Source organism: Bufo bufo, chromosome 7 (genome assembly GCF_905171765.1).
Source record: "Bufo bufo chromosome 7, aBufBuf1.1, whole genome shotgun sequence".
NCBI classification, from domain to species: domain Eukaryota; kingdom Metazoa; phylum Chordata; class Amphibia; order Anura; family Bufonidae; genus Bufo; species Bufo bufo.
In genome coordinates, this window is record NC_053395.1 from 87,609,570 (window position 1) to 87,635,947 (window position 26,378).

The following is a 26,378-nucleotide window of genomic DNA, read 5'->3' on the forward strand; positions in this document are numbered from 1 at the left end:
CTCCAAACATTATAAACTAAGTATCAGGACACGTAGGGCATAGTGCAGGGATCTAACTGCACTTACTATTTTTTCTGGGCGCCGCTCCGTTCGCCCGCTGTGACCCCAGTTGCATTCTCCCGCTTGGTATGCTAATTTTAGCATCGGAGCAATGAGGAGACGGAGTCTGTCTCCGTGGGCGTCTCCTTCTCTCTGGCTGTGGCGCTGTCCGATCGCAGCAGAGAGCGTCACAGCCAGGGAGAAAAAAATAAAACAAAAACTCACCTTCTCCTTGGCTGTGACGCTCTCTGCTGCGATCGGACAGCGCCACAGCCAGAGAGAAGGAGACGCCCACGGAGACAGACTCAGTCTCCTCATTGCTCCAATGCTAAAATTAGCATACCAGGCGAGAGAATAAAACTGGGGTCACAGCGGGCGAACGGAGCGGCGCCCAGAAATAATAGTAAGTGCAGTTAGATCCCTGCACTATGCCCTACGTGTCCTGATACTTAGTTTAGAATGTTTGGAGCCATGAAGGGTCCTTTTTAAGTAGATGTTAGGAAAGCACCCGTATATTGAATGAGAGAGTCTGCGGCAGTGTGGGGCATAGACTAATGTTGTGCTGCAACCATCGTCTTAGATTGTTGTGGATCAATTATTTCTGGTCCGTCAAACCTGAAACATGGATTGGATTTCATCAGAATTTCTCTAGTTACAGCTGCTATATACTTAGTTACAATAGTTAATATTTTACAGACCGAAAGTTATTTGATCAGTTATTTCTGTCAGTTAGGGCTCATTCAGACGGCCGTATGCTGTCCGCAAAAATACTGAATGCTATCCGTTTTTTTGCGGATCCGCAAAAAAAATGAAACATGTCCTATACTTGTCCGTGAAAATCAGGACATGGCCCCATTGAAGTCTATGGGTCTGCAAAAATACTGAATGCTATCCGTTTTTTTGCAGATCCGTTTTTTTTGCGGATCCGCAAAAAAACGGATAGCATTCAGTATTATTGCGGACAGCATACGGCCGTCTGAATGAGCCCTTATTGTGAGCCAAAACCAGGTACGGGTCAAAAAAGCAAAACTGGAGAAAATCTTTACATTATACCTGATCTCTGAGTAACTGACCAAATAACTGAAGTGTGAACTCGGCCTTACAAGTAAAGCCCCTATTAGACAGATTATCGGGAAGAACACTCATTCTTGATAATTTGCTCGTATAATCGAGTATTTGATCAGTCAATGAACGAGAATCTGCTGATGGGCATCTTTTGCCAGTATGAAAGATGCCAGATTATCGGCAGCACATCTTCCTGTGTAATCAACCTTCTTCATCTTCTTTATGTCTATCTCCTCCATATTTCAGAGGGTGTGGCCTTTCTCAGTGGACATGCTCTCCTCTGCAGCTCTCTCCTTATCGCAGCTCCAGGGGCATGCCCTTTCTTACGGATGTGTGGCCTTTCTGCTGCAGTTCTCTCCCTGTAAGTCACAGCTTCTAACAGTAGATATGGCTGGTGGCAGTTTAAGGATGGAACTGAGCATGTGCAAGCACCTCAGTGAGGTGGACCGAGAGATGAGGAAAACAAGAAACAGAAGGTGGTGCTATACTGAGACTGTATTGAATAACTCATTGGCAATACTTTAGTTTAAATTACATGAAATTACAAAAGTATTCAGATCCAGGTGCTGGATGTAGAATATTTTCCTTGGCACACCCTATTTAAAGAGAACCTTTCACCACTCCTGACATGGCTTTTTTTTTTTTTTTTTTTTTTTTTCCTCCTGATATTAAGAAACTTTTATTCACAGTACTCTGTGACTTTTAGTTCCGGTTCAGCCGAGAGCCATTTTTAAACTTGAATTTTTTTTTTAAATCTTTATTTTCAACAAAACGGACATCACATCCAGAGTGTACACCTCTGAACATAGAACAGCACAATGAGTGTAAAAAGAGTAATTCAACAAATTACATAGGGGCATTATGCATATAGGAATAAAGTTCGGTCAATACAAGCAGCCAAAGTACATTAACATATTCAAGCAATCCTTCCATATGACGAAGATGAGCTAGAAGACTGTAGTAACAGGCGGCCCAACGTCCCCCTCAGTTGACCATCTAAGTACCACTCAGTGAGTGTGAACGGTTTCATAATTACAGTTGTGTTCAAAATTATTCAACCCCCACTGAAATTGAGTGTTTTGGCCAGTTTGACATTGATTTTGGGAGTTCTGGCATGGAGGCAGTGTGCGCCTTATTGTCGGAGCGGAAACTTCAGTACCCACATCTGACAAATCTTTTATCAGTTCCTCAGCAGTCACACGGGGACTTTTCTCCACTTTGCGCTTCAGGTAGCGCACAGCAGTCGAAGTCAGCATCTTCTTTCTGCCACGACCAGGTAGCATTTCAACAGTGCCCTTTGCCTTGAATTTGCGAATGATGCTTCCTATGGTGTCTCTTGGTATGTTTAACATCTTTGCAATCTTCTTATAGCCATTGCCCTTCCTGTGAAGAGAAATCGCCTCTTCTCTTGTCTTCCTGGACCATTCTCTTGACTTCACCATGTTTGTAAACACACCAGTAAATGTCTAGAAGGAGCGGAGTATCACAGTCCTTTTAAATCTGCCTAATTGGTGCTTATTAGGCTTGATTGCTGCTCCTTGACATCCACAGGTGTTTTCAATACCTGATCGAAAACACTTGAATGAACCTCTGTTCTTAAGAGTGGTAGTCTTTAAGGGGTTGAATAATTGTGTCAATGAAGAAATCACAAAAAAAACATTTAATACTGTATTACAAAAACAATTGATGTCATTTTAGTTGCATTTGGTTCTTTAAAAGGTCCTTGTAAGATTTCATTCTGAACACAATTACAAATGTACACTAAATTACCTAAAACCCTTTACAGCATTGGGGGTTGAATAATTTTGAACACAACTGTATTTCTTCATCAGACATACAATGAATAATAAATGGTTTCCATTTTTGGAACAACCCCTTAGCTTGTCGTTCTTTCGCATCTAGAGTATTCAACCTTTCCAAATTAAATACGTTTTTTAATTGTTCAATTATGAACTGCAACCCCGGTGCATTACCTTGAAGCCATTTTTGTAGGATACTTCTTTTCACAATCATACATAAAGTATGAAATAAGCGGGGTAAACCTCCACGACCAACCTCATCATTCTCATAATGAAATAAATACAGTTGGGGGGTCAATATAAACTCCCTTCCCCAAAACCTTCGGACCAATTCCCCCACCTCTTCCCACAATCGCTTGCTATACGGGCAAGTCCAAATGCCGTGAAATAAGTCGGTGTATCCCAAACCACACTTCGGACAGTTAGTTATTCGGTCTCGGGGGATATTAAAGCCATATATGGCCCTGTACATAAATCTAACCTGAGTGTCTCTCCACGACTCATTAATGACATGTCTCCTGACCGTTTCCCATTCTTTCAATATCATTATCATTTATCTGCTCAGCCCATTTCCCAAAACTTTTACTCCTATCACTAATCCTATCCTCTTTCCTCATGTCAGTGTAGATTGTAGAAATCGAGACCCTCCCTAAATCAAGTATTCTATCCAAAATATTCCTACGGACCTCCTTTTGCACCAACACCAGCTGACTTATCACGGCCTCCTTTATCTGGGACCATTGGATAGTTTGGAAGGACAATAAAGAGAATTCAATCAACTCTCCTCCCGTTAGCCATCTAGGATCCGTATCATGAAGTAGGTGTTTTACATGCAGAATCCCCTTTCATCTCCATTCCTCAAACAATCTATTCGTTCTACCCTGCGCAAATTCGGGATTGTTCCATAGAGGAAGATGTTTGGAGATCCTGTAAGATAGCTACGTGGAGGATTCTCCGCAAAAAATACTGGCTATCGTATCTTTGAACAGCATAGATTGCTTGATCCACACAGGAATTACCTGCAACCTCGCATGAAGCAACACAACAGGAGACCAGGGAGCACAGAATTCCCGCTCTAATGTCAGAGCTGAATAATAACTCGATCCGTTTATCCAGTCACATACATGCCTTGCCATGCAGGCCAGATTATATCCCCTTATATCGGGAAAAGCTATCCCTCCTTGTTCAATCCCCTTCATTAGGGAACGTATTGGTATCCTCCGCCTCTTTCCATGCCACATTAAAGTCGTGAACGCTTTAGTTATTTTAGAGACATCTTTGTGCTTTAATTATATGGGGATAGTCTGCATAGTCTGCATAGGATAAAGCAATTTGGAAACTGACAATCTTAATAAGATGATTGCGCCCCAATAACGTCAGCGGAAGATCATGCCATCTTTGCAGTTCCGTAACTATTTTAACTATTAATGGGTCATAGTTGAGTCTATATACGGATTCAAGAGTGACCCCTACTTTTATACGTAAGTTATGTGAGAGCGAGCTATTGTATATCACCCAGACCCCTTCCCGTCTCCCGCCGCCCCCGCACCCTTCAAGAATAGGAACTCACTCTTAGATCTATAAATTTTTAGCCCAGAAAGAGAGCCAAAATCCTCTAATGCCTTGATTACCTTCCCGATGTCCCTCGAAGGGTTGGCCATAAATAGTAAAATGTCGTCAGCAAATAGAGCCGCACGCATCTTCTTCGTCCCAACCCGCATACCCTCAAATAGCTCCTCCGAGTCTAACCATCTTGACAATGGCTCTATCGCCAAGTCAAACAAGAGAGGAGACAGGGGGCAACCCTGCCTAGTTCCCCTTTGCAACAAAAGAGTCAGACATTTAACCTCCTGTACAGATCCTTGCCCTCGGACTTAGATATAGACCATCTAGAAACGTACGAAACGTCCCCTTGATGCCCACCGAGTCCAGGGTAAGACCCAGCCATTTCCAGCTAATGCTATCAAAAGCCTTTTCGACATCTAAAGTGAGAATGGCTGGGTCCTGCCCCCAATACTCCCGCTTCCCCGCCACTGAAAGGGCCAACAGTGCCTTCCTTAAATTGGTTACTGCCGCCCGACCTTTAATGAAACCTACTTGCACTGGGGAAATCAAAGCAGGGAGAACAGCGGCCAAACTATTGGCAAGTAATTTTGACAATATTTTAAGATCATGATTTATCAATAAAATCGGCCTTTAAGATGTCAGACTTTCTGGGTCTTTACCAGCCTAAGGCTACTTTCAAACTTGCGTTCAGAGCTGGTCCGTCTGGTGTCTGCACAGACGGATCTGCTCCTATAATGCAGACGTTTGGATCCATTCAGAACTGATCCGTCTGCATTATAGTTTAGAAAAAATTCTAAGTGTGAAAGTTGTTCAGATGGATCCGTCCAGACTTTACATTGAAAGTCAATGGGGGACGGATCCGTTTAAAAATTAAGCCATATTGTGTTAACTTCAAATGGATCCGTCCCCATTGACTTACATTGTAAGTCTGGACGGATCCGTTTGCCTCTGCACGGCCAGGCGGACACCCGAACGCTGCAAGCAGCGTTCAGGTGTCCGCTTGCTGAGCGGAGTGGAGGCCAAGCGGAGCCAGACTGATGCATTCTGAGCGGATCCGCATCCACTCAGAATGCATTGGGGCAGTACGGATGCGTTCGGGGCCGCTTGTGAGAGCCTTCAAACGGAGCTCACAAGCGGAGCCCCGAACGCTAGTGTGAAAGTAGCCTTATGGAGTAAAGTTATATGGGCCGTATTCATTCGTTCAGGCAATACATTCCCCTCAACCAAAGAAGAATAGAGTGAAGTTAGATACGGTACCACCTGGGCGTCGATAGCTTTATAAAAGTCGGACGTATACTCATCGGGGCCGGGGGCCTTACCAGAGGGAAAGGATTTTATAATAGCCTGTATTTCCGCTGCCGTCAAGGGGGCGTTCAATTGTTCTTCTGTCAGAGTTGGCAAGGAAATTCGCTCTAAAAAGGCCTTCCCTTCTACTCTATCACTAGCGTTTTGGTAAAATTCTGCCATATATTGACCAAATAGCTTATTAATCTGTTGTGGTCTGTGCTCCCTGGTCCCGTCGCCCCTCCTCACTGCCTGGATATGATTTACTGGACGTCTCCCTCTGGCCAAAGAGGCCAGCAACTTCCCAGACTTATTGGCAAATCTGTGCAGACGAGCATCCAGTTGGGACCGCTTTGAAATCTCAAGTTTCTCAGCCCATGCGTCAAAGTCTCTCTTAGCTGAGATCCAGCGCTCTTTGGCTATCTGGGTCTGGGCCAAGAGAAAGTTACTGTAAGCAGCTCTCAAACATCCACTCACCCTCTCATACTGTGCCCTAGCTATCTTCTTAATAGAGGAGACATATGCCATTAACCTGCCTCTCAGAACAGCTTTGGCCGTTTCCCAGAACAATATCTGATTATTCACATGTTCCCTATTGTCATCCACAAATGCCATCCACCAGCCCTTCAAATTCCTCATCTTTTACCAAGTAATTAGGAAACCTCCATATGAACTCACTTCCCCCAGTATGATCTGAAATTACCATATCGCCTATTGTAATGTCAGCCATTCTATGTAGAATTGCTGGTGACAAAAACAAATAATCAATTCTGGACCAGCTCTTGTGCGCATGAAAGTAATGAGTGGTTTACCTCCCTTGGGTATTGGAGAACCTCCATCCATCCATCCATCCCTGAGAGACAACGACTCAGCAAAGTCCCTCAGAGTGTATTGTTGACTATGGCCACTGTCTGACCTTCTATGCTCCCGCTGCTTCATTACTGCATTGAAATCCCCACCAACAACTTTAGCGCTATGCGTATCCTGTAGTATTTTGGTTCATAACAAATCAAAGAAGGCTTTGTGGCCCTGATTCGGTGCATATATATTGTATAGACTATAATCCCCAAAAAGACCTGAAATGTGGAGATTTACCATCCTCCCCATGTCATCTACCTCCTCAGAATGAACTACATGCGATAAGTGACGACCTATCAAAATTAAAACTCCCTCTTTCCTTTCTATAGCCGCAGAACCATAAACTGCCCCCACCCACAGCTTCCTCATCCTATGGAAGTCTGCTGTCGACAGATGGGTCTCCTGTAACAGCGCTATGTCTGTCTTCAGTCTGCGCAAATGTCTTCATGCGCTTATTAGGAGATCTTAACCCTTTCACGTTCCACGAGACTATCTTCATAAATTCGTTACTAGTACAAGACCCATATGTCGACAGAAACCCCTCCCACCCTCTGTTGAAGCTTGAAGCACTGCCTCCCAGCCTGACAGTACTCCATAGAACATTAGCAATTGGCTGCTCATACATTGCCCCCAAACATAAATAAAACCAGCAACATTATAACCGTAACTAAGAAAGAAAATTTAAAATTATAAAAGTAAAAAACTGTTAGCTAGTACCACAATCGGCTCAAGAACTTCCTTTTTTCAGGCATTGGACGCGGCACACCACCGCCATTTAGATGCTAGATGCTACACTCCCCAGGAACTATTAAATGTCCCTACAGTCTTTCCTGGAACAGAAAAACAGGGTTAGAAAGGTCCAAATAACCAGGATGTAACCAAATGATGAAGTCACAGTCCTCCCATCTTCCTCGCAGATTTGGCTTCTGAGATTTTGACATCCTCTGTGGCAGAGATGAGGAAACCTGGGGCACCCGTTGCCATCCATTTCCCCCAGCCCGCATATTTGTATCATGACGATCAGCATCCAAGTCAGTGGCTTCCTGCCTGTGGTCTGCTTGATTCTGCATATATTCCTCCAGCTCCATTGCATCCGTGAATTGCTTGGAGCTACCATCGGAGAGCTGTATCCGCAGTATAGCAGGGTAGGCCAGTTGAAATCTAGTCCCGTTTTTATAGAGGCTAGTACACACAGCGCCAAAAGCTCTCCGTTTTCGCGCCACTTCCGAGTAATTGGCAAAGAGATGGACCTTAGTTCCTTTCAGGATCAATGGATCCCTCCTCGCTCGGTACGCCCGCAGAATGTACTCCTTGTTGGAATAGTCCAGATATTTACAAATCGCCTGTCTGGGCCTCTGGTCCACTTTAGTGCGGGTAGACGTCACTTGATCCCTCCAAGGCCCCACTCTATGGGCTCTTTCCACCTTCCTTCTTCCACCCTGAAGACCCAGAGCCTGCGGCAGGTCCACCTCAAATACATGGCGCCATTGATACTGATTCTGGTATGCCTACCAAGCATAAATTACTGCGTCTAGACCTGTTTTCAAGGTCTTCCAGGCGATCATTAAGCTTTTCTGCCAACTGATATAAATCCTGCATCTTTTGTGCAGTATCCGTAGCCTCCTCCTCAATGCATGCCACCCGTTGCTATACTTCAGATACCCTGTGATCTTGCAGTTCCACCTCCTCCTGTAACTTGTTGAGTGCGGCGTGCAGGGTAGATGATCGAGAGGCTATAATATCGGGGGCTAACTGTTTTGCCACTTCAGTGGCCAGCAATTTGATGTCGATCGCCTTACCAGAGGATTCAAAGAGATCCAGCGACACGCAGATGGGGCTTCTTGCTCATCTGACAAGGTGCGCCTCGGTGAGGAGGGAGGAAGCGGCGCCATCTTCGGACTGACCTCATCTGTACTCACGGTCTCTATTGCCGACTGGGGAGTAGATTTCTGCCCACTTCTCAGCAGATAACGCTCCATGCAGTTGCCAGAGCTTCACCCAGGTACCGGGAGTACTCCAGCTGTCCGTGGAGAAGCAGGACTAGCAGGTATGTTTGGCGGTGGAGCGGAGCATAAGTCCCCAGCGTCTCTACATGCCCGCACCGGAACCGGAAGTGACATGCCTGTTTTTAATAGCTTCATGCATTCCCCATGTAACAACAATTCTGGAGCATCTATGCTTATGTCTCTATGTTGTGCCGTGCTAGCAGTCTGCAGTAAGGGTACATAGGGGTGGTAACCAGTTGGAGGTGTGTACCTGCTCAGACTCGCTCTATCCAATCAGTGCTGCCATTATCAGACTGTGCAGGTACACCCCCCCCAACTTGTTACCTCCCCTCTGTACCCTTACTGCAGACTGCTAGCAATTCATTCATAACTTCTAGAAATAATAAAGAGAAATAAAAAAGGAATTACACAACCCAGACCCATAAGAATAAATGTTCCTGAATTGTTATTACATGGGGAATGCATGAAGCTATTAAAACGGGCATGTCAGGAGTGGGGATGGATCCAGGAACATAAATGCTTCTCTGATTTTTCTCAATATCTCCCCAAATATTATTGAATATCTTCTGATAATAAGCTTTAGTAACCTGACAGCAATTGATAATTTATTTACTTCTGATTTGGGCTCCATATATCCTGACAGCCTCATGTCCATAAAATGTCATGCTTAATGAACACTGCTAAGCAACCCATCATTCTTCTTACTGGATTATTACAAAAAGCACACACTACTTTACTTTAATTCCCTACAAGCAAATATTAAATACAGTCTTGTTGCAGATTGCGGGTACTGTACCTTCCCGTTGTGTGCTGCAGTTGTGATCGCTTTTCCACATATTAGAGAGCTGCGGTTTTTTTTTCTAACGGATGAGATTTTTCACATTATTTCTCTTTTTATGTTGCAGTTACGCTCTTTCTGATGAAGCGTATCGTTCTCTAAGGGACCAAGACAAGGATCAGTGTATTCTCATCACTGGTGAAAGTGGAGCAGGAAAAACAGGTACCGTAATCAAATTTTCCACTATTCGGTATGGTTGTATTACATTGGGGTGACCTATCAGACGACGTCAGTGGGCACCCTGGGTCCAGCAGGCATGTCTGAATTGGCTGCTTTGCTTTTCAGAACTGCAAAATGTGAATCCTAGATGACATTGAAATGACATGGATTATAAAACTACCCACACACCTCCAATAGATGTTTGGCTAACAGCTATCTCTCTCAGCACCCCCAGACCTATGTGTTCTCAGCTGAGCTTGTATGTCTGACTGTAGGAAAAGAGGAGAAATTCAGTGCACCCCATTCCTTCTCTACCCCCTACATCATCTAGTCACAAGCTCCCCATACAAATTTAGATTGGTTCAGATGTTTGTTCATTTAAAGTCAAGGAGGTGGTCCTATCAGTAATCATTAAATGTGACGTTTCGACTTAAGTCTAAACGTCGCATTTATTGTATGCTGCTGGACAAAGGAAAGGATTTTTTGATTATGTAAAAGTGCTGTGGATCCTTTTGAATTACTTCTGCATCAAGGAATCCTTGGCCTGGATCCCAATCCGCGAGCACCACCTTTGGACCATTGTTTTTGGTACCAAGAAAATTGGACGTCTGCCCCATGGGAGGGTATGTTGTGGTGCTAATTATGTTTGTTTTCTCATCAGTGATCAGCGATCTGTGTATGCACAATCCTAGAGGGAAGGCTGTCAATCACTGATAGGACCACCTTCTTGACTTAAAAGCTCAAAATGAGCAAGTATTTAAATTACAAGTTTTATACAGTCTTTTCCCATAAAAAATAAATAAAAAATATAAATATATATATATATATATATATATATATATATATATATATATATATATTGCTGCTCAGCTCCTTCTGCTCTAGAACATGCTGCCTGCAGTTCAAACACAAACACCATGTTCAATGTGACAGGTTCCCTTTTTTAACCCCTTCCTGATATCTGCTGTACATGTATGGCACTGAAGGCAAGCTGTTCCTGCAAAACAGTGTACATGTACAGTGGGGTAATGGGATCACTGCAGGGGCCTAACAGTGACTTCTAGCTCCTGCTGTAATTGCCAGTACTGAAGATGAATCTAATCCCATTTATTTAACCCCTTAGATGCCATGGTGAATGCTGACCGCTACATCTAAGTAGTTTATAGAGGGAGCTTCCTATGTTCCCATTGGCTCCTTGAGGTGTAATTGTGGGGTGCTGATGGTCGCTATGAGTGATTGGCAAAGCTTCTTCTCCCCCCCCCTCCTCCTCCAGAGAACCCTTCTACATTATAATATACAATATCTATAATCTGAGAATTGGTTACTTTGTAGGTTATTACAATAGGCTTTTGTTCATCTCTATGTAGTGCCCAGCTGGTGCATGGTATAGGAATATTGGAGATGGGCATATAAACTCCGCTAGGTTGATCTGAGTGCAGAGCTGGACATTTGTTTCCGTAGAAGTCTTTGCATTGTTTCTAACAGTGTTAAACCAGATTATGATGACTGTTAGGCTTAAAAATCCAAAGTTGATAATTCATTGTATTATAATGGGTCTAATAGCAAAAGCTTGTTAACCGGGCATGGAAGAATAATCTGTGTTTGCCTTGTAAGGAAGAAAACCCAGCAATGTTATTAGTAGCATCTTTATTTCATTAGCATAATTGAAGCCATGATGTGAATAGGAGACAGCCATTTCCTGTAGTTGTGGAAGAAGGAGGTTTCAAAGGTGCGTTCAGTTAATATAGATGCAGATGGTTATGGAATCATTTAGCGATGAAGGGGTTTCTCTAGATTGATGCTACTTGCTCTTTCACCCAAACAGTATAAATCATAAGAACCCAACATTTAACCACCTCAGCCCTTCTAGCTTAAACACCCTTAATGACCAGACCACTTTTTACTATTCTGCACTACACTACTTTCACGGTTTATTGTGCGGTCATACAACTTACCACCCAAATAAATTTTACCTCCTTTTCTTCTCACTAATAGAGCTTTTATTTGGTGCTATTTCATTGCTGCTGACATTTTTACTTTTTTTGTTATTAATCAAAATTTACTGAAATTTTTGCAAAAAAATGACATTTTTCACTTTCAGTTGTAAAATTTTTCAAAAAAAACGACATCTATATATACATTTTTCTGTAAATTTATTGTTCTACATGTCTTTGATAAAAAAAAAATGTTTGGGTAAAAAAAAATGGTTTGGGTAAAAGTTATAGCGTTTACAAACCATGGTACAAAAATGTGAATTTCCGCTTTTTGAAGCAGCTCTGACTTTCTGAGCACCTGTCATGTTTCCTGATGTTCTACAATGCCCAGACAGTAGAAAACCCCCACAAATAACCCCATTTCGGAAAGTAGACACCCTAAGGTATTCGCTGATGGGCATAGTGAGTTCATAGAACTTTTTATTTTTTGTCACAAGTTAGCGGAAAATGATGATTTTTTTTATATATATTTTTTTTTCCTTACACAGTCTCATATTCCACTAACTTGTGACAAAAAATAAAAACTTCCATGAACTCACTATGCCCATCACAAAATACATTGGGGTGTCTTCTTTCCAAAATGGGGTCACTTGTGGGGTAGTTATACTGCCCTGGCATTTTAGGGGCCCTAATGTGTGAGAAGTAGTTTGAAATCAAAATGTGTAAAAAATGCCCTGTGAAATCCGAAAGGTGCTCTTTGGAATGTGGGCCCCTTTGCCCACCTAGGCTGCAAAAAAGTGTCACACATCTGGTATCGCCGTACTCAGAAGAAGTTGGGCAATGTGTCTTTTTACATATACCCATGCTGGGTGAGAGAAATATCTCGGCAAAAGACAACTTTTCCCATTTTTTTTTTTTTTTATACAAAATTGGCATTTGACCAAGATATTTATCTCACCCAGCATGGGTATATGTAAAATGACACCCCAAAACACATTCCCCAACTTCTCCTGAGTACAGCGATACTACATGTGTGACACTTTTTTGCAGCCTAGATGCGCAAAGGGGCCCAAATTCCTTTTAGGAGGGCATTTTTAGACATTTGGATTCCAGACTTCTTCTCACGCTTTAGGGCCCCTAAAATGCCAGGGCAGTATAAATACCCCACATGTGACCCCATTTTGGAAAGAAGACACCCCAAGGTATTCAATGAGGGGCATGGCGAGTTCATAGAAAAAAAGATTTTTTGGCACAAGTTAGCGGAAATAGATTTTATTTATTTTTTTCTCAGTCTCCCTTTCCGCTAACCTGGGACAAAAATTTCAATCTTTCATGGACTCAATATGCCCCTCAGTGAATACCTTGGGGTGTCTTCTTTCCAAAATGGGGTCATTTGTGGGGTGTTTGTACTGCCCTGGCATTTGAGGGTCTCCGCAATCATTACATGTATGGCCAGCATTAGGAGTTTCTGCTATTCTCCTTATATTGAGCATAAGGGTAATGAGATTTTTTTTTTTTTCCGTTCAGCCTCTGGGCTGAAAGAAAAAATTAATGGCACAGATTTCTTCATTCGCATCGATCAATGTGGATGAAAAAATCTCTGCCAAAAAAAAGAGGGGAAAGGAGTCTGCCAGGACATAGGAGCTCCGCCCAACATCCAAACCCACTTAGCCCGTATGCCCTGGCAAACCCGATTTCTCCATTCACATCAATCGATGTGGATGAATAAATCATTGCCGGGATTTTTTTAAATTTTTTTATATACAAAGTGTTTGCCAAAGCATATGAACACCGCCGCCCCCTCAGCTCATATGCCTCGGCAAACGTATCTTTTACTGCAGAGGAGAAATCTCGTCTTGCAGCGCCTCATACACTGACTTTTGTGTAATCTGACAGCAGCGCAATGCTTCTGTCCGAATGCACATCAGTGCTGCAGCTAGTCGATCGGTTGGTCCACCTGGAAGGAAAAAAAAACAAAAGAAAAAAGAAAAAACCAGGCCGCAACGCAATAAATTTATTAACTTTTATAATAACATTTGAACGGAACATATAAACTTTATTTAACTATTTGAACAGAACGTTAACTTTTTTGCTTACCGGTGATTTTTTTTTTTTTTTTTTTTACCTTTTATAGGACAAACCTCTCCTTCCCCATAGGACAATGTGCAAAGCGCAAATCGCCCAAAGATGTGGCGAAGTACATTATGCACTTTGTCCCAGGTGAAAGGAGAGGTTTGCAGCAGCTGTGAGTGAAAGGGCCCTAATAGCCCTGTGTGCCTGTCCTGTGAGATGCAATCCCTATACTAAGTGTACCTGTGTGTGGTACTTCCGGAAACACTTCCCTAAGCATAGGGCAGGGTGGTCAGGACAGAAATAGCGGGTGTCACGCCTTATTCCACTCCTGCTACAGACACAACATTTTTTTTCGGGGTGGCGGTCGGTTTGAGGTACCAGCAACGACACTGGGGAAATGTCGCTCGTGTAGACGGCTCACTACACTGGTGGATGGGGCCACGGAACCTCCTGTATACAGGAGGTTCTCGATGATCTCTTCCTGAAATTTGAGGAAGGATCTTCCAATTGAATTAAATATACAGACACCTTCTTATACCAGCGTCTGGTCCTGCGGGAAAGTAGATAAGGAGCCAACATCTGGTCATTGAAGTCAACCCCTCCCATGAGCGCATTATAGTCGTGGACTGAGAGGGGCTTTTCAATGACACTGGTTACCCGTTCTATTTGTATTGTCGTGTCTGTGTGAATGAAGGAGAGCATGTAAACGTCACGCTTGTCTCTCCATTTCACCGCGAGCAGTTCTTCGTTACACAAGGCAGCCCTCTCCCCCCCCTTGCAAGACGGGTGGTAACGAGCTGTTGGGGGAAGCCCCGGCGACTAGGTCGCGCGGTGCCACAGCAGCCAATCTGTTCTAGGAACAAATGCCTGAAGAGGGGCACACTTGTGTAGAAATTGTCCACATAAAGATGGTACCCCTTGCCAAATAAGGGTGACACCAAGTCCCAGACTGTCTTCCCACTGCTCCCCAGGTAGTCAGGGCAACCGACCGGCTCCAGGGTCTGATCTTTTCCCTCATAGATCCGAAATTTGTGGGTATAGCCTGTGGCCCTTTCACAGAGCTTATACAATTTGACCCCATACCGGCCGTGCTTGCTTGGGATGTATTGTTTGAAGCCAAGGTGCCCGGTAAAATGTATAAGGGACTCTTCTACGCAGATGTTTTGCTCAGGGGTATACAAATCTGCAAATTTGGTGTTGAAGTGGTCTATGAGGGGCCGAATTTTGTGGAGCCGGTCAAAAGCTGGGTGGCCTCTGGGACGAGAGGTGCTGTTGTCGCTAAAGTGCAGGAAACGCAGGATGGTCTCAAATCGTGTCCTGGACATAGCAGCAGAGAACATGGGCATGTGATGAATTGGGTTCGTGGACCAATATGACTGCAATTCATGATTTTTTGGTTAGACCCATGTTGAGGAGAAGGCACAGAAATTTTTTTAATTCGGAAACTTGGACGGGTTTCCACCAGAAAGACTGGGCATAAGAGCTTCCCGGGTTGGCGGCTATAAATTCAGTGGCATATCGGTTTGTTTCTGCCACAACTAAGTCCAAGAGCTCCGCAGTCAAGAACAGCTCAAAAAACCCCCGATCTGAGCTGTCTCAACCCTAACTCCAGACTGGGCGGTGAAAGGGGGAACTTATGGTGCGGCTGAAGTTGGAGGCTGCCAATCAGGGTTTGCCAGCACTTCAGGGACTCTAGGGGCTCTACGGGCCTGTCTGTGTGGTGGCTGCGACGGGGTAACTACTGCACGTGCCACCGTACCAGCTTCAACTGCCCTTCTGGTGCTCGCCACTTCACCATGTTGTACGGCAGTGCTGGTACTAGGTCCAGGATGGGCTGTGCTGCTGGTGTATGCCTCACCACGTAATCTGACAGCGCCAGCCCCACTCTGCTGCCCTTGAAACGGATCTAGCGCAACCTGAGGTGTAGCAACACGGGTCCGGGTACGCCTGGTGCTATCAGGGACCTCAACCTCCTCTTCCGAACTTTTGGGTCAGACTGCCACTGCTTTCTACAGGTTCATATTCTGACCCGCTAGATTCATCAGATGAGGGTTCCCATTCCTCATCCGACTGGGTCAGAATCCTGTAGGCCTCTTCAGAAGAATACCCCTTGTTTGCCATTTGGTCAACTAAATTTAGGGAGTATTCCCTGAGACTACCCAAGAAAAAAAAGCAAGCCTGTCTTACAAATGGGAGGCTAGCGAAGTACCGGAGGCCGCTGCGATTGATAAAAAAATATCAAAACTGATTTTTTTATCGCCGCAGCGCTTGTAAAGTGATTGTGCAGTGATAAAAAAAAATTATATTTTTTGTCACTGCGGCCGGGCGTGGGTGAACGCACGTGTGGGCGACCGATCAGGCCTGATCGGGCAAACACTGCGTTTTGGGTGGAGGGTGAACTAAGGTGACACTAATACTATTATAGAGCTGACTGTGATCAGTTCTGATCACTTACAGATACTATAAAAGTACAAATGCTGATTAGTGAGTGCGGTGGGCTGGGCGCTAAACGATCGCTAACTACCTAACCAAGGGGCCTAAACTATCCTAAAACTATCAGTCAATACCAGTGGGAAAAAAAGTGGCAGTTTACACTGATCACTTTTTTTCCCTTTCACTAGGTGATTGACAGAGGTGATCAAGGGGTTAATTGGGGTGATGGAGGGTGATCTGGGGGCTAAGTGTGGTGTTGGTGGGTACTCACTGTGATGTCTGCTCCTCTGCTGGGACCAACCGACGAAAAGGACCAGCAGAGGAGCAGAGAAGCCATTTAACACATTATATTTATAAATATAATGTGTTAGATGGCTTCTGATTCGATTTTTTTTGAAAATCCTCAACCTGCCAGCGACATTTATTGGCTGGCAGGTTGATGACGAACTTGTCTTTTTAATTTTTCCGGCCCGTGATGCGCATGCGCGGGCCGGTTTTGCTCGAAGTCTCGCGAGAGGACGCACCGGCGGCGCGTCCACCCAGAGTAACAGGACCGCCGCAAAGACGCAATCCTGCGTACGCCGGTCCTAAGGAGGTTAAAGCCAGTACTCTCCAATGGTGGGCAATTATGAACATGTCTCTATAAATAACGTCGGTCTTTTGACAAATTGTTTCTGGTTCTGTGCTTTGTCCTTTTGAATTGGGAAATGTGTGAGTGGTTTCTGGTAGGATGGTTTTTAGTCTTCTCCTTTGATTTGCTACAGTTTCTCCTCTCAATGTGTGTCCAAGCTCACCTTAGAATTTGTTTTCCACATATGTTAAAGTGAATTAGTAGTTATGAGCAGGGTTGAACTGGTCCACCAGAGTACCAGAAGATCTTCCAGTGGGCCCAGGCTAGTGGGCCCCAAAAGTCCAGGAGAAAGAAAAAACATTTGTCTGGCTTATCAATGGTCTGTTTCTTTGATTAAAACCTATTAGACTTTATTGGGGTTGGGCCTTAAGAATAATTTCCTCTGGTGGGCCCAAGGAATCCCAGTCTGACATTGATTGATTGAGACCCCCAGCCCCCTTGCACTCCCAAGTACTAGATAAGTTCCATATGTGTATTTTTATCTCTCAGCTAGCTCCAGTATGTCCTTGCTCTGTATGCTAATGAAGTATTTTGGAGTCAGATATGCATTGACATAAAAAGCATTTGTGATCTTCCTGTAGGCCAGGGGTGGGGAATCTCCCGCACACAGGCTACATACGGCCTAGGGGATCATAGCTTGCTGATTTTTAGAAGTGCATTGGAGATATTCAGGAGACTAACTTAGACTAACTCAGAGCTTTTCCACTGTAGCAGAACTTCAGCAGTGTTTCTGGTGGATACTCAGACACTGTTTCAAAACAGGTGAGGAATTTGTTAGACAGGTTATCACTATTGTCTGATTGCAAATGAGCATAGGTGATTAAGGTGTTACATTTGTTGTTGGGGGAGGAGCTTTTGTGGGAGTGTGTATACAGCTGCAAGAAAAAGTATGTGATCCCTTTGGAATGATATGGATTTCTGCACAAATTGGTCATAAAATGTGATCTGATCTTCATCTAAGTCACAACAATAGACAATCACAGTCTGCTTAAACTAATAAAACTAATAAAAAAGAATTAAATGTTACCATGTTTTTATTGAACACACCATGTGAACATTCACAGTGCAGGTGGAAAAAGTATGTGAAACCTTGGATTTAATAACTGGTTGAACCTCCTTTGGCAGCAATAACTTCAACCAAACGTTTCCTGTAGTTGCAGATCAGACGTGCACAACGGTCAGTAATAATTTTTGACCATTCCTCTTTACAGAACTGTTTCAGTTCAGCAATATTCTTGGAATGTCTGGTGTGAATCGCTTTCTTGAGGTCATGCCACAGCATCTCAATCGGGTTGAGGTCAAGAGTCTGACTGGGCCACTCCAGAAGGCGTATTTTCTTCTGTTTAAGCCATTCTGTTGTTGATTTACTTCTATGCTTTGTATCGTTGTCCTGTTGCAAAACCATCTTCTGTTGAGCTTCAGCTGGTGGACAGATGGCCTTAAGTTCTCCTGCAAAATGTCTTGATAAACTTGGGAATTCATTTTTCCTTCGATGATAGCAATCCGTCCAGGCCTTGACACAGCAAAGCAGCCCCAAACTATGATGCTCTCACCACCATACTTCACAGTTGGGATGAGGTTTTGATGTTGGTGTGCTGTGCCTCTTTTTCTCCACACATAGTGTTGTGTGTTTCTTCCAAACAACTCAACTTTGGTTTCATCTGTCCACAGAATATTTTGCCAGTACTGCTGTGGAACATCCAGGTGCTCTTGTGCAAACTGTAAACGTGCAGCAATGTTTTTTTTGGACAGCAGTGGCTTCCTCTGTGGTATCCTCCCATGAAATCCATTCTTGTTTAGTGTTTTATGTATTGTAGATTCGCTAACAGGGATGTTGGCATATGCCAGAGACTCTTGTAAGTCTTTAGCTGACACTCTAGGATTCTTCTTCACCTCATTGAGCAGTCTGCACTGTGCTCTTGCAGAAATCTTTACAGGACAGCCACTGCTAGGGAAAGTAGCACCAGTGCTGAACGTTCTCCATTTATAGACAATTTGTCTTAACGTTGACTGATAAACAGCAAGGCTTTTGGAGATCCTTTTATAACCCTTTCCAGCTTTATGCAAGTCAACAATTCTTAATCGTAGGTCTTCTGAGAGCTCTTTTCTGCGAAGCATCATTCACATCAGGCAATGCTTCTTGTGAAAAGCAAACCCAGAACTGGTGTGTGTTTTTTATAGGGCAGGGCAGCTGTAACCAACACCTCCAATCTCATCTCATTAATTGGACTCCAGTTGGCTGACACCTCACTCCAATTAGCTCTTGGAGATGTCATTTGTCTAGGGGTTCACATACTTTTTCCACCTGCACTGTAAATATTTACATGGTGTGTTCAATAAAAACATGGTAACATTTAATTCTTTGTGTTATTATTTTAAGCAGACTGTGATTGTCTATTTTTGTGACTTAGATGAAGATCAGATAACATTTTATGACCAATTTGTGAAGAAATCTATATCATTCCAAAGGGTTCACATACTTTTTCTTGCAACCGTATATAGCCACATAGTATTAGCTTGCCTGGCTTGCAATGAGGTTTCAAAGGTGAAGGAAGCTTTTCACACACTTGGAAATGATATACGGGAGGTTGCATCAACAGTTTCATTCTCTGCAGTTTTGCCTGTGCATAACCTTCAGCATGATAGGGAGATGCGCATTAAGGAATTCAATGTATGGCTTGGTGAATGGTGTCTGAGCCAAGGGTTTGGCTTTGTGTCTCATGTTGGCTCTCGTTGGAATGGAAAAGAACTGTACAAGAAAGATGGTTTGCATCTTTCTCTCAAGGGAACGAATGTCCTCCGTGATCAGTTTCAAGTATTTGCTAAGGAGCATTTAAACTAGGAAAGGGGGGCAAAAGAATGATAATCCAGCAGTCCGACTGCCCCCCCGGGAAACTATGCCAGAAGATGCCATTAGCACAAAGGTTAAGAAATGACAAGCTCAGATTCTTGTCTACAAATGCTCACAGTTTAGGGAATAAGATCAATGAACTTGAGGCTATAATGGAATCTGAGAATATAGATTTAGTGGCTGTTACTGAGACGTGGTTCAATGGGAGTAATGACTGGGATATAACAATACCATGGTTCTTTCTATACAGGAAAGACAGAGAAGGCAAGAAGGGGGGAGGGGTGGCCCTGTATGTGAAAGATAGCATGAAATCTAATTTGATAAAAGTTAGCGAGACCAATTTAGAGTCAGTTTGGGTTACCTTGCAGCTTGACAATCATAAGGTAACTCGTGTAGGTGTGATCTATAGACCACCTAGCCAAGTCAAAGAATTAGATGATCTACTAGTTGAGAAAATAGCTAAAATGACATTGTAGAGGGAAGTTATCATTATGGGAGATTTTAATCTTCCTGATGTAAACTGGGAAACCAAAATAGCTAGTTCTGCCAGGAGTACAGATATTCTAAATTCCCTACTGAGATTATCTTTACAGCAAGTAGTTGAGGAGCCAACCTGGAAGGAGGCCATTTTAGATTTAGTATTCACAAATGGGAATCTGGTATCTGATATTACTTTAGGGGAAAACTTTGGATCTAGTGATCACCAGTCAGTTTGGTTTACTATAAGTACAGTGACTGAGTCATACCACACAAAAACAAAAGTTTTAGATTTTAGAAAAACTGGCTTTTCTAAAATTAGATTAGTGGTATATGAGTCCCTATCAGATTGGAACAGTTTCAATGGAGTCCAGGAGAAATGGTACTACTTAAAAGTGGCACTATTAAAGGCAACAGAAAATTGCATTAGGCTTGTCAGTAAAAGCAAAAAAAGGGAAGAGACCACTGTGGTACTCGGCAGAAGTGGCCAAAATCATTAAAAACAAAGATAGCATTTAGGAATTATAAAAAACAAAACGAGGATGACAGGCAAATTTATAAGATTAGGCAGAGAGAGGCCAAACAAGTTATAAGAGCTTCTAAAGCACAGGCAGAAGAGAAATTAGCTCAGTCAGGGAAAAAAGGCGATAAGGCATTCTTCAGATACAGTGGGGGAAATAATTATTTGACCCCTCACTGATTTTGTAAGTTTGTCCAATGACAAAGAAATGAAAAGTCTCAGAACAGTATCATTTCAATGGTAGGTTTATTGTAACAGTGGCAGATAGCACATCAAAAGGAAAATCGAAAAAATAACTTTAAATAAAAGATAGCAACTGATTTGCATTTCATTGAGTGAAATAAGTATTTGAACCCTCTAACAAAAAAAGACTTAATACTTGGTGGAAAAAACCCTTGTTTGCAAGCACAGAGGTCAAACGTTTCTTGTAATTGATGACCAAGTTTGCGCACATTTTAGGAGGAATGTTGGTCCACTCCTCTTTGCAGATCATCTCTAAATCCCTAAGGTTTCGAGGCTGTCTCTGTGCAACTCTGAGCTTGAGCTCCCTCCATAGGTTTTCGATTGGATTAAGGTCCGGAGACTGACTAGGCCACTCCATGACCTTAATGTGCTTCTTCTTGAGCCACTCCTTTGTTGCCTTTGCTGTATGTTTTGGGTCATTGTCGTGCTGGAACACCCATCCACGACCCATTTTCAGTTTCCTGGCAGAGGGAAGGAGGTTGTCGCTCAGGATTTCACGATACATGGCTCCGTCCATTTTCCCGTTTATGCGAATAAGTTGTCCTGTGCCCTTAGCAGAAAAACACCCCCAAAGCAAAATGTTTCCACCCCCATGCTTGACGGTGGGGACGGTGTTTTGGGGTTCATAGGCAGCATTTTTCTTCCTCCAAACACAGCGAGTTGAGTTAATGCCAAAGAGCTCTATTTTGGTCTCATCAGACCACAGCACCTTCTCCCAGTCACTCTCTGAATCATTCAGGTGTTCATTGGCAAACTTCAGACGGGCCTGCACATGTGCCTTCCTGAGCAGGGGGACCTTGCGAGCCCTGCAGGATTTTAATCCATTGCGGTGTAATGTGTTTCCAATGGTTTTCTTGGTGACTGTGGTCCCTGCTAATTTGAGGTCATTAACTAACTCCTCCCGTGTAGTTCTAGGATGCTTTTTCACCTTTCTCAGAACCATTGACACCCCACGAGGTGAGATCTTGCGTGGAGCCCCAGAGCGAGGTCGATTGATGTTCATTTTGTGCTCCTTCCATTTTCGAACAATCGCACCAACAGTTGTCACCTTCTCTCCCAGCTTCTTGCTAATGGTTTTGTAGCCCATTCCAGCCTTGTGCAGGTCTACAATTTTGTCTCTGACATCCTTGGACAGCTCTTTGGTCTTTCCCATGTTGGAGAGTTTGGAGTCTGCTTGATTGATTGATTCTGTGGACAGGTGTCTTTTATACAGGTGACTAGTTAAGACAGGTGTCCTTAATGAGGGTGACTAATTGAGTAGAAGTGTCTAACCACTCTGTGGGAGCCAGAACTCTTAATGGTTGGTAGGGGTTCAAATACTTATTTCACTCAATGAAATGCAAATCAGTTGCTATCTTTTATTTAAAGTTATTTTTTCGATTTTCCTTTTGATGTGCTATCTGCCACTGTTACAATAAACCTACCATTGAAATGATACTGTTCTGAGACTTTTCATTTCTTTGTCATTGGACAAACTTACAAAATCAGTGAGGGGTCAAATAATTATTTCCCCCACTGTACATAAATGAAAAAAGGAGACTAAAACAAGGAATTTACAAACGGAAAATGCAAATGTGATCGCACTCTACATCCAGCACTCTGCCCTGCCTCCATGCTGGATGAGACATTGGTGTACATTTTGGCCAAAGCGTAATAAGCCACTCACCACATCAAGGTCGCCTCATTTGAGTGGTCCCTAACACTAGTTCCTACCTGTTTATGGGCCATGAAAGCCACACAAAGTCCAGGGAATGCAGGTCAGCATGCAAGCCAAGCACACTCTGCTTTTAACCCCATCCAGTGCCATTACAGCTTTCATCGGATCCAGGGATGCAAGTACCAACATGCATGCTGAGCCCACCATATACTTCTCCTGGAGCCAAATGGCTACTGGTAGGTTCTATATAAGCAGACTCTGTTTTATACTGACTTTAAAACCAGCCTCCAGGACAGATTGACTGGTCAGGTGTGCATGACTCAAAGGAGATCGCCACACCTCCAATATATACTACAAAGAAAAAATGTGGGGGGTTGAGTCAGCACAACCCGTATGTAGGTGCATATCACTATGGCGAAATACATATACAAACGGAAAATGCAAATGTGATCGCACTCTACATCCAGCACTCTGCCCTGCCTCCATGCTGGATGAGACATTGGTGTACATTTTGGCCAAAGCGTAATAAGCCACTCACCACGTCAAGGTCGCCTCATTTGAGTGGTCCAAGGAACAAGGAATTGCCAAATTAAAAACAAAAGGAAGGTATATGGAAGAAGATAAAGAACTAGCTGACTGCCTCAATGAATACTTCTGTTCAGTTTTTACAAAGGAAAATGAAGGAAAAGGACCTCAGTTAGGAAAGAAGACTAATGAATCTTTTGATGCATGTGTCTTTACAGAGAAAGAGGTTCTAAGTCAGCTGTCTAAAATTAATACAAATAAGTCACAGGGGCCTGATGGGATACACCCAAAACTATTAAAAAAGCTCAGCAGCGAACTAGCTAAACCATTAACAGATTTATTTAACCAATCACTGGCAACAGGAGTCCTCCCAGAAGATTGGAAATTGGCAAATGTTGTGCCCATTCACATGAAAGGTAGTAGGGAGGAATCGGGCAACTATAGGCCAGTAAGCCTGACATCAATAGTGGGGAAATAATACTGGAGAGGATTGTGGAACATCTAAAATCCCATGGATTGAAAAAAGAAAAACCGCATGGGTTTACTTCAGGGAGATCATGTCAAACTAATCTTATTGATTTTTTTTGATTGGGTGACTAAAATAATAGATAGCGGAGGTGCAGTAGACATCGCTTATCTGGACTTTAAGGTTTTTGATACTGTCTCACATAGAAGGCTTATCAATAAATTGCAGTCTTTGTGTGTGGACTCCCATATTGTTGAATGGATTAGGCAGTGGTTGAGGGACAGACAACAGAGGGTTGTAGTCAATGGAGTATATTCAGACCATGGTCTTGTTCCCAGTGGGGTACCTCAGGGATTTGTTCTGGGACCCATATTGTTTAATATCTTTATCAGCGAAATTGCAGAAGGCCTCGATGGTAAGGTGTCTTTTTGCTGATGACACAAAGATTTGTAACAGGGTTAATGTTCCTGGAGAGATACACCAAATGGAAAAGGATTTGGGAAAACTAAAGGAATGGTCTAAACTCTGACAACTAAAATTTAATGTTGGTAAGTGCAAGATAATGCACCTGGGGCGTAAAAACCCAAGAGCAGAATATATAAAATCAGTGATACAGTCCTAACCTCAGTATCTGAGGAAAGGGATTTGGGGGTCATTATTTCAGAAGACTTAAAGGTAGGCAGACAATGTCATAGTGCAGCAGGAAATGCTAGCAGAATGCTTGGGTGTATAGGGAGAGGCATTACCAGTAGAAAGAGGGAGGTGCTCATGCCACTCTACAGAGCACTAGTGAGACCTCATTTTGAGTATTGTGCTCAGTACTGGAGACCATATCTCCAGAAGGATATTGATACTTTAGAGAGAGTTCAGAGAAGAGCTACTAAACTAGTACATGGATTGCAGGATAAAACTTACCAGGAAAGATTAAAGGACCTTAACATGTATAGCTTGGAAGAAAGACGAGACAGAGGGGATATGATAGAAACTTTTTAAATACATAAAGGGAATCAACAAGGTAAAAGAGGAGAGAATATTTAAAAGAAAAACTGCTACAAGAGGACATACTTTTAAACCTTTGCCCCTCTAATTTAAAACTAATATCAGGAAGTATTACTTTACTGAGAGAGTAGTGGATGCATGGAATGGCCTTCCTGCAGAAGTGGTAGCTGCAAATACAGTGAAGGAGTTTAAGCATGCATGGGATAGGCATAGGGCCATCCTTCATATATGATAGGGCCAGGGGCTATCCATAGTATTTAATATATTGGGCAGACTAGATGGGCCAAATGGTTCTTATCTGCCGACACATTCTATGTTTCTATGTGGCCCCCAGCTCACTGCCCCTCTGCCAGAGCATATAGTCCAAATGCTAATGACCACTTCCATTATGGAACAAGTCATTAGCATGCGGGAGACACAGGAGGGTGAGAACTGTGCTGGCTATTGTAGTGTCCCACTACGTAAGGGTGGGCACTACACAAGGGTCAATTGGGTCACATTGTTCTCCACCTCCTGTAGAACATGGTCATGGTATTTTTATATTGCATTGTAATGTATAAATTCATGTTATTTCCGGTGTACCAGGCCTGTTAGGGGTGTAGTTCCCCCTCCCAGGCAGTAGAGGGAGCTAGGGAACCCCCTTGTATATATAGTTGGGTCCAGACCAGAGAGAAGGTGTGTGGTCAGAAGCCAAGAGTCACTTCAGCCAGGCAGGAGCTGAGAAGCAGCTTCTGACTTTCAGCTAGATAGCCCAGGCTCCTAGCTTGCCACCAGGGGAAGAAGTTACCTCCTGAGGATAATTAGCACCTTTAAAATCACAGTGCAGAGCCATTTTTATCCAGCCAAATAGAAAGCTGAAAGGCAGAAGGATGTTTAAAGCAAGAAGATATATACCAGAGGAAGTTTTCCCTACCCAAGGATAAAGCCAGCAATAGGGCATACGGTCCTTGGTGAAAGCCAGACAGGATCTGAGGAAAGTACAGCCTGATCTGTAAGTGTTATACCATCTGAGTATCTTACAAAGATTTTGCCTGCCATTTGTATTAAGCCTGCCTGTATTCAACATTATACCTATGGAACTAACTGAAGACTGTAAATAGTTGAACTGTTCAGTAAAAAGAAGTTCTGGTTCACTGCAACTTTGTGTACCTCAATTATTCCTACAACCAATCGGTGTGCCACCGTTACCGGCACTGGCATCACAAACTTTATGGGATCTTGCCACAGGCACACTAAACCTACAACACCCAGGGCACCTCACCTACCACCTGGCCTGGTCCCTATACACAGAGTGCCCCAGAGGATCCATGTGCCAGCCTCTCCATCACTGCTGTACGCCTGCCCAGGGTATATAAAAACTGTGAGTACCAAGAGCAACCCTCGGTTTGTTAACTACCCCTGTGACCTCACATTCGCTCACCCTGCAGGGCTGCGTACTGCACTATACTCGCCTTCCCTGGTCTTCTTCCGGGCTCCGCTCTGTCTTGATATGTAGAGCGTCAGGGCGTAGTCCGCGTAGTCACGAACTATGACCTGATGCTGTGCGCCGTTAGGTCACAGTGCGGTGACAAGAAGACTAAGGACGGTGAGTGAATTTGCCGAGTGGCAGCGCAGTCCAGAGCTGGAGAGGTACGTTTATTTATTTTAAATGTCTGATTGGGGGTCTGATCTGAAGATATTGGGGACTGATCTGAGGCTTATGGAGGCTCTGATGGGGGTCTAATCCAAGGCTGATGTAGGCTGGGGGTCTGATGGGAGGTTGATCTGAGGCTGAGAGGGACAGAGGCAGGGACAGTGGAAGTTGGGTGAACCACTCTGGGATGAGTTTGGCTGCCATTAATGCAAAAAAAAAGAAGTAAATATATAATGCTCTCAACTTAAAAATTACAGTTTGTGTGTATGTATGTATATGTGTGTGTGTGTGTGTGTGTGTATATATATATATATATATATAT

The 26,378-nt window shown here is 43.4% G+C and overlaps 1 protein-coding gene across 4 annotated transcripts in view; it reads left to right on the forward strand.

Moving 5' to 3' along the window:
• The window catches only part of MYO1B (myosin IB), a 325,313-nt gene that overhangs the window by 115,097 nt on the left and 183,838 nt on the right, over positions 1 to 26,378 (forward strand). For all 4 annotated transcript variants that reach the window (XM_040439420.1, XM_040439422.1, XM_040439424.1 and 1 more), the window contains exon 4: positions 9,523 to 9,617. In XM_040439420.1, the coding sequence (XP_040295354.1) occupies positions 9,523 to 9,617 (95 nt within the window). The remainder of the gene's footprint in view (positions 1 to 9,522; positions 9,618 to 26,378) is intronic.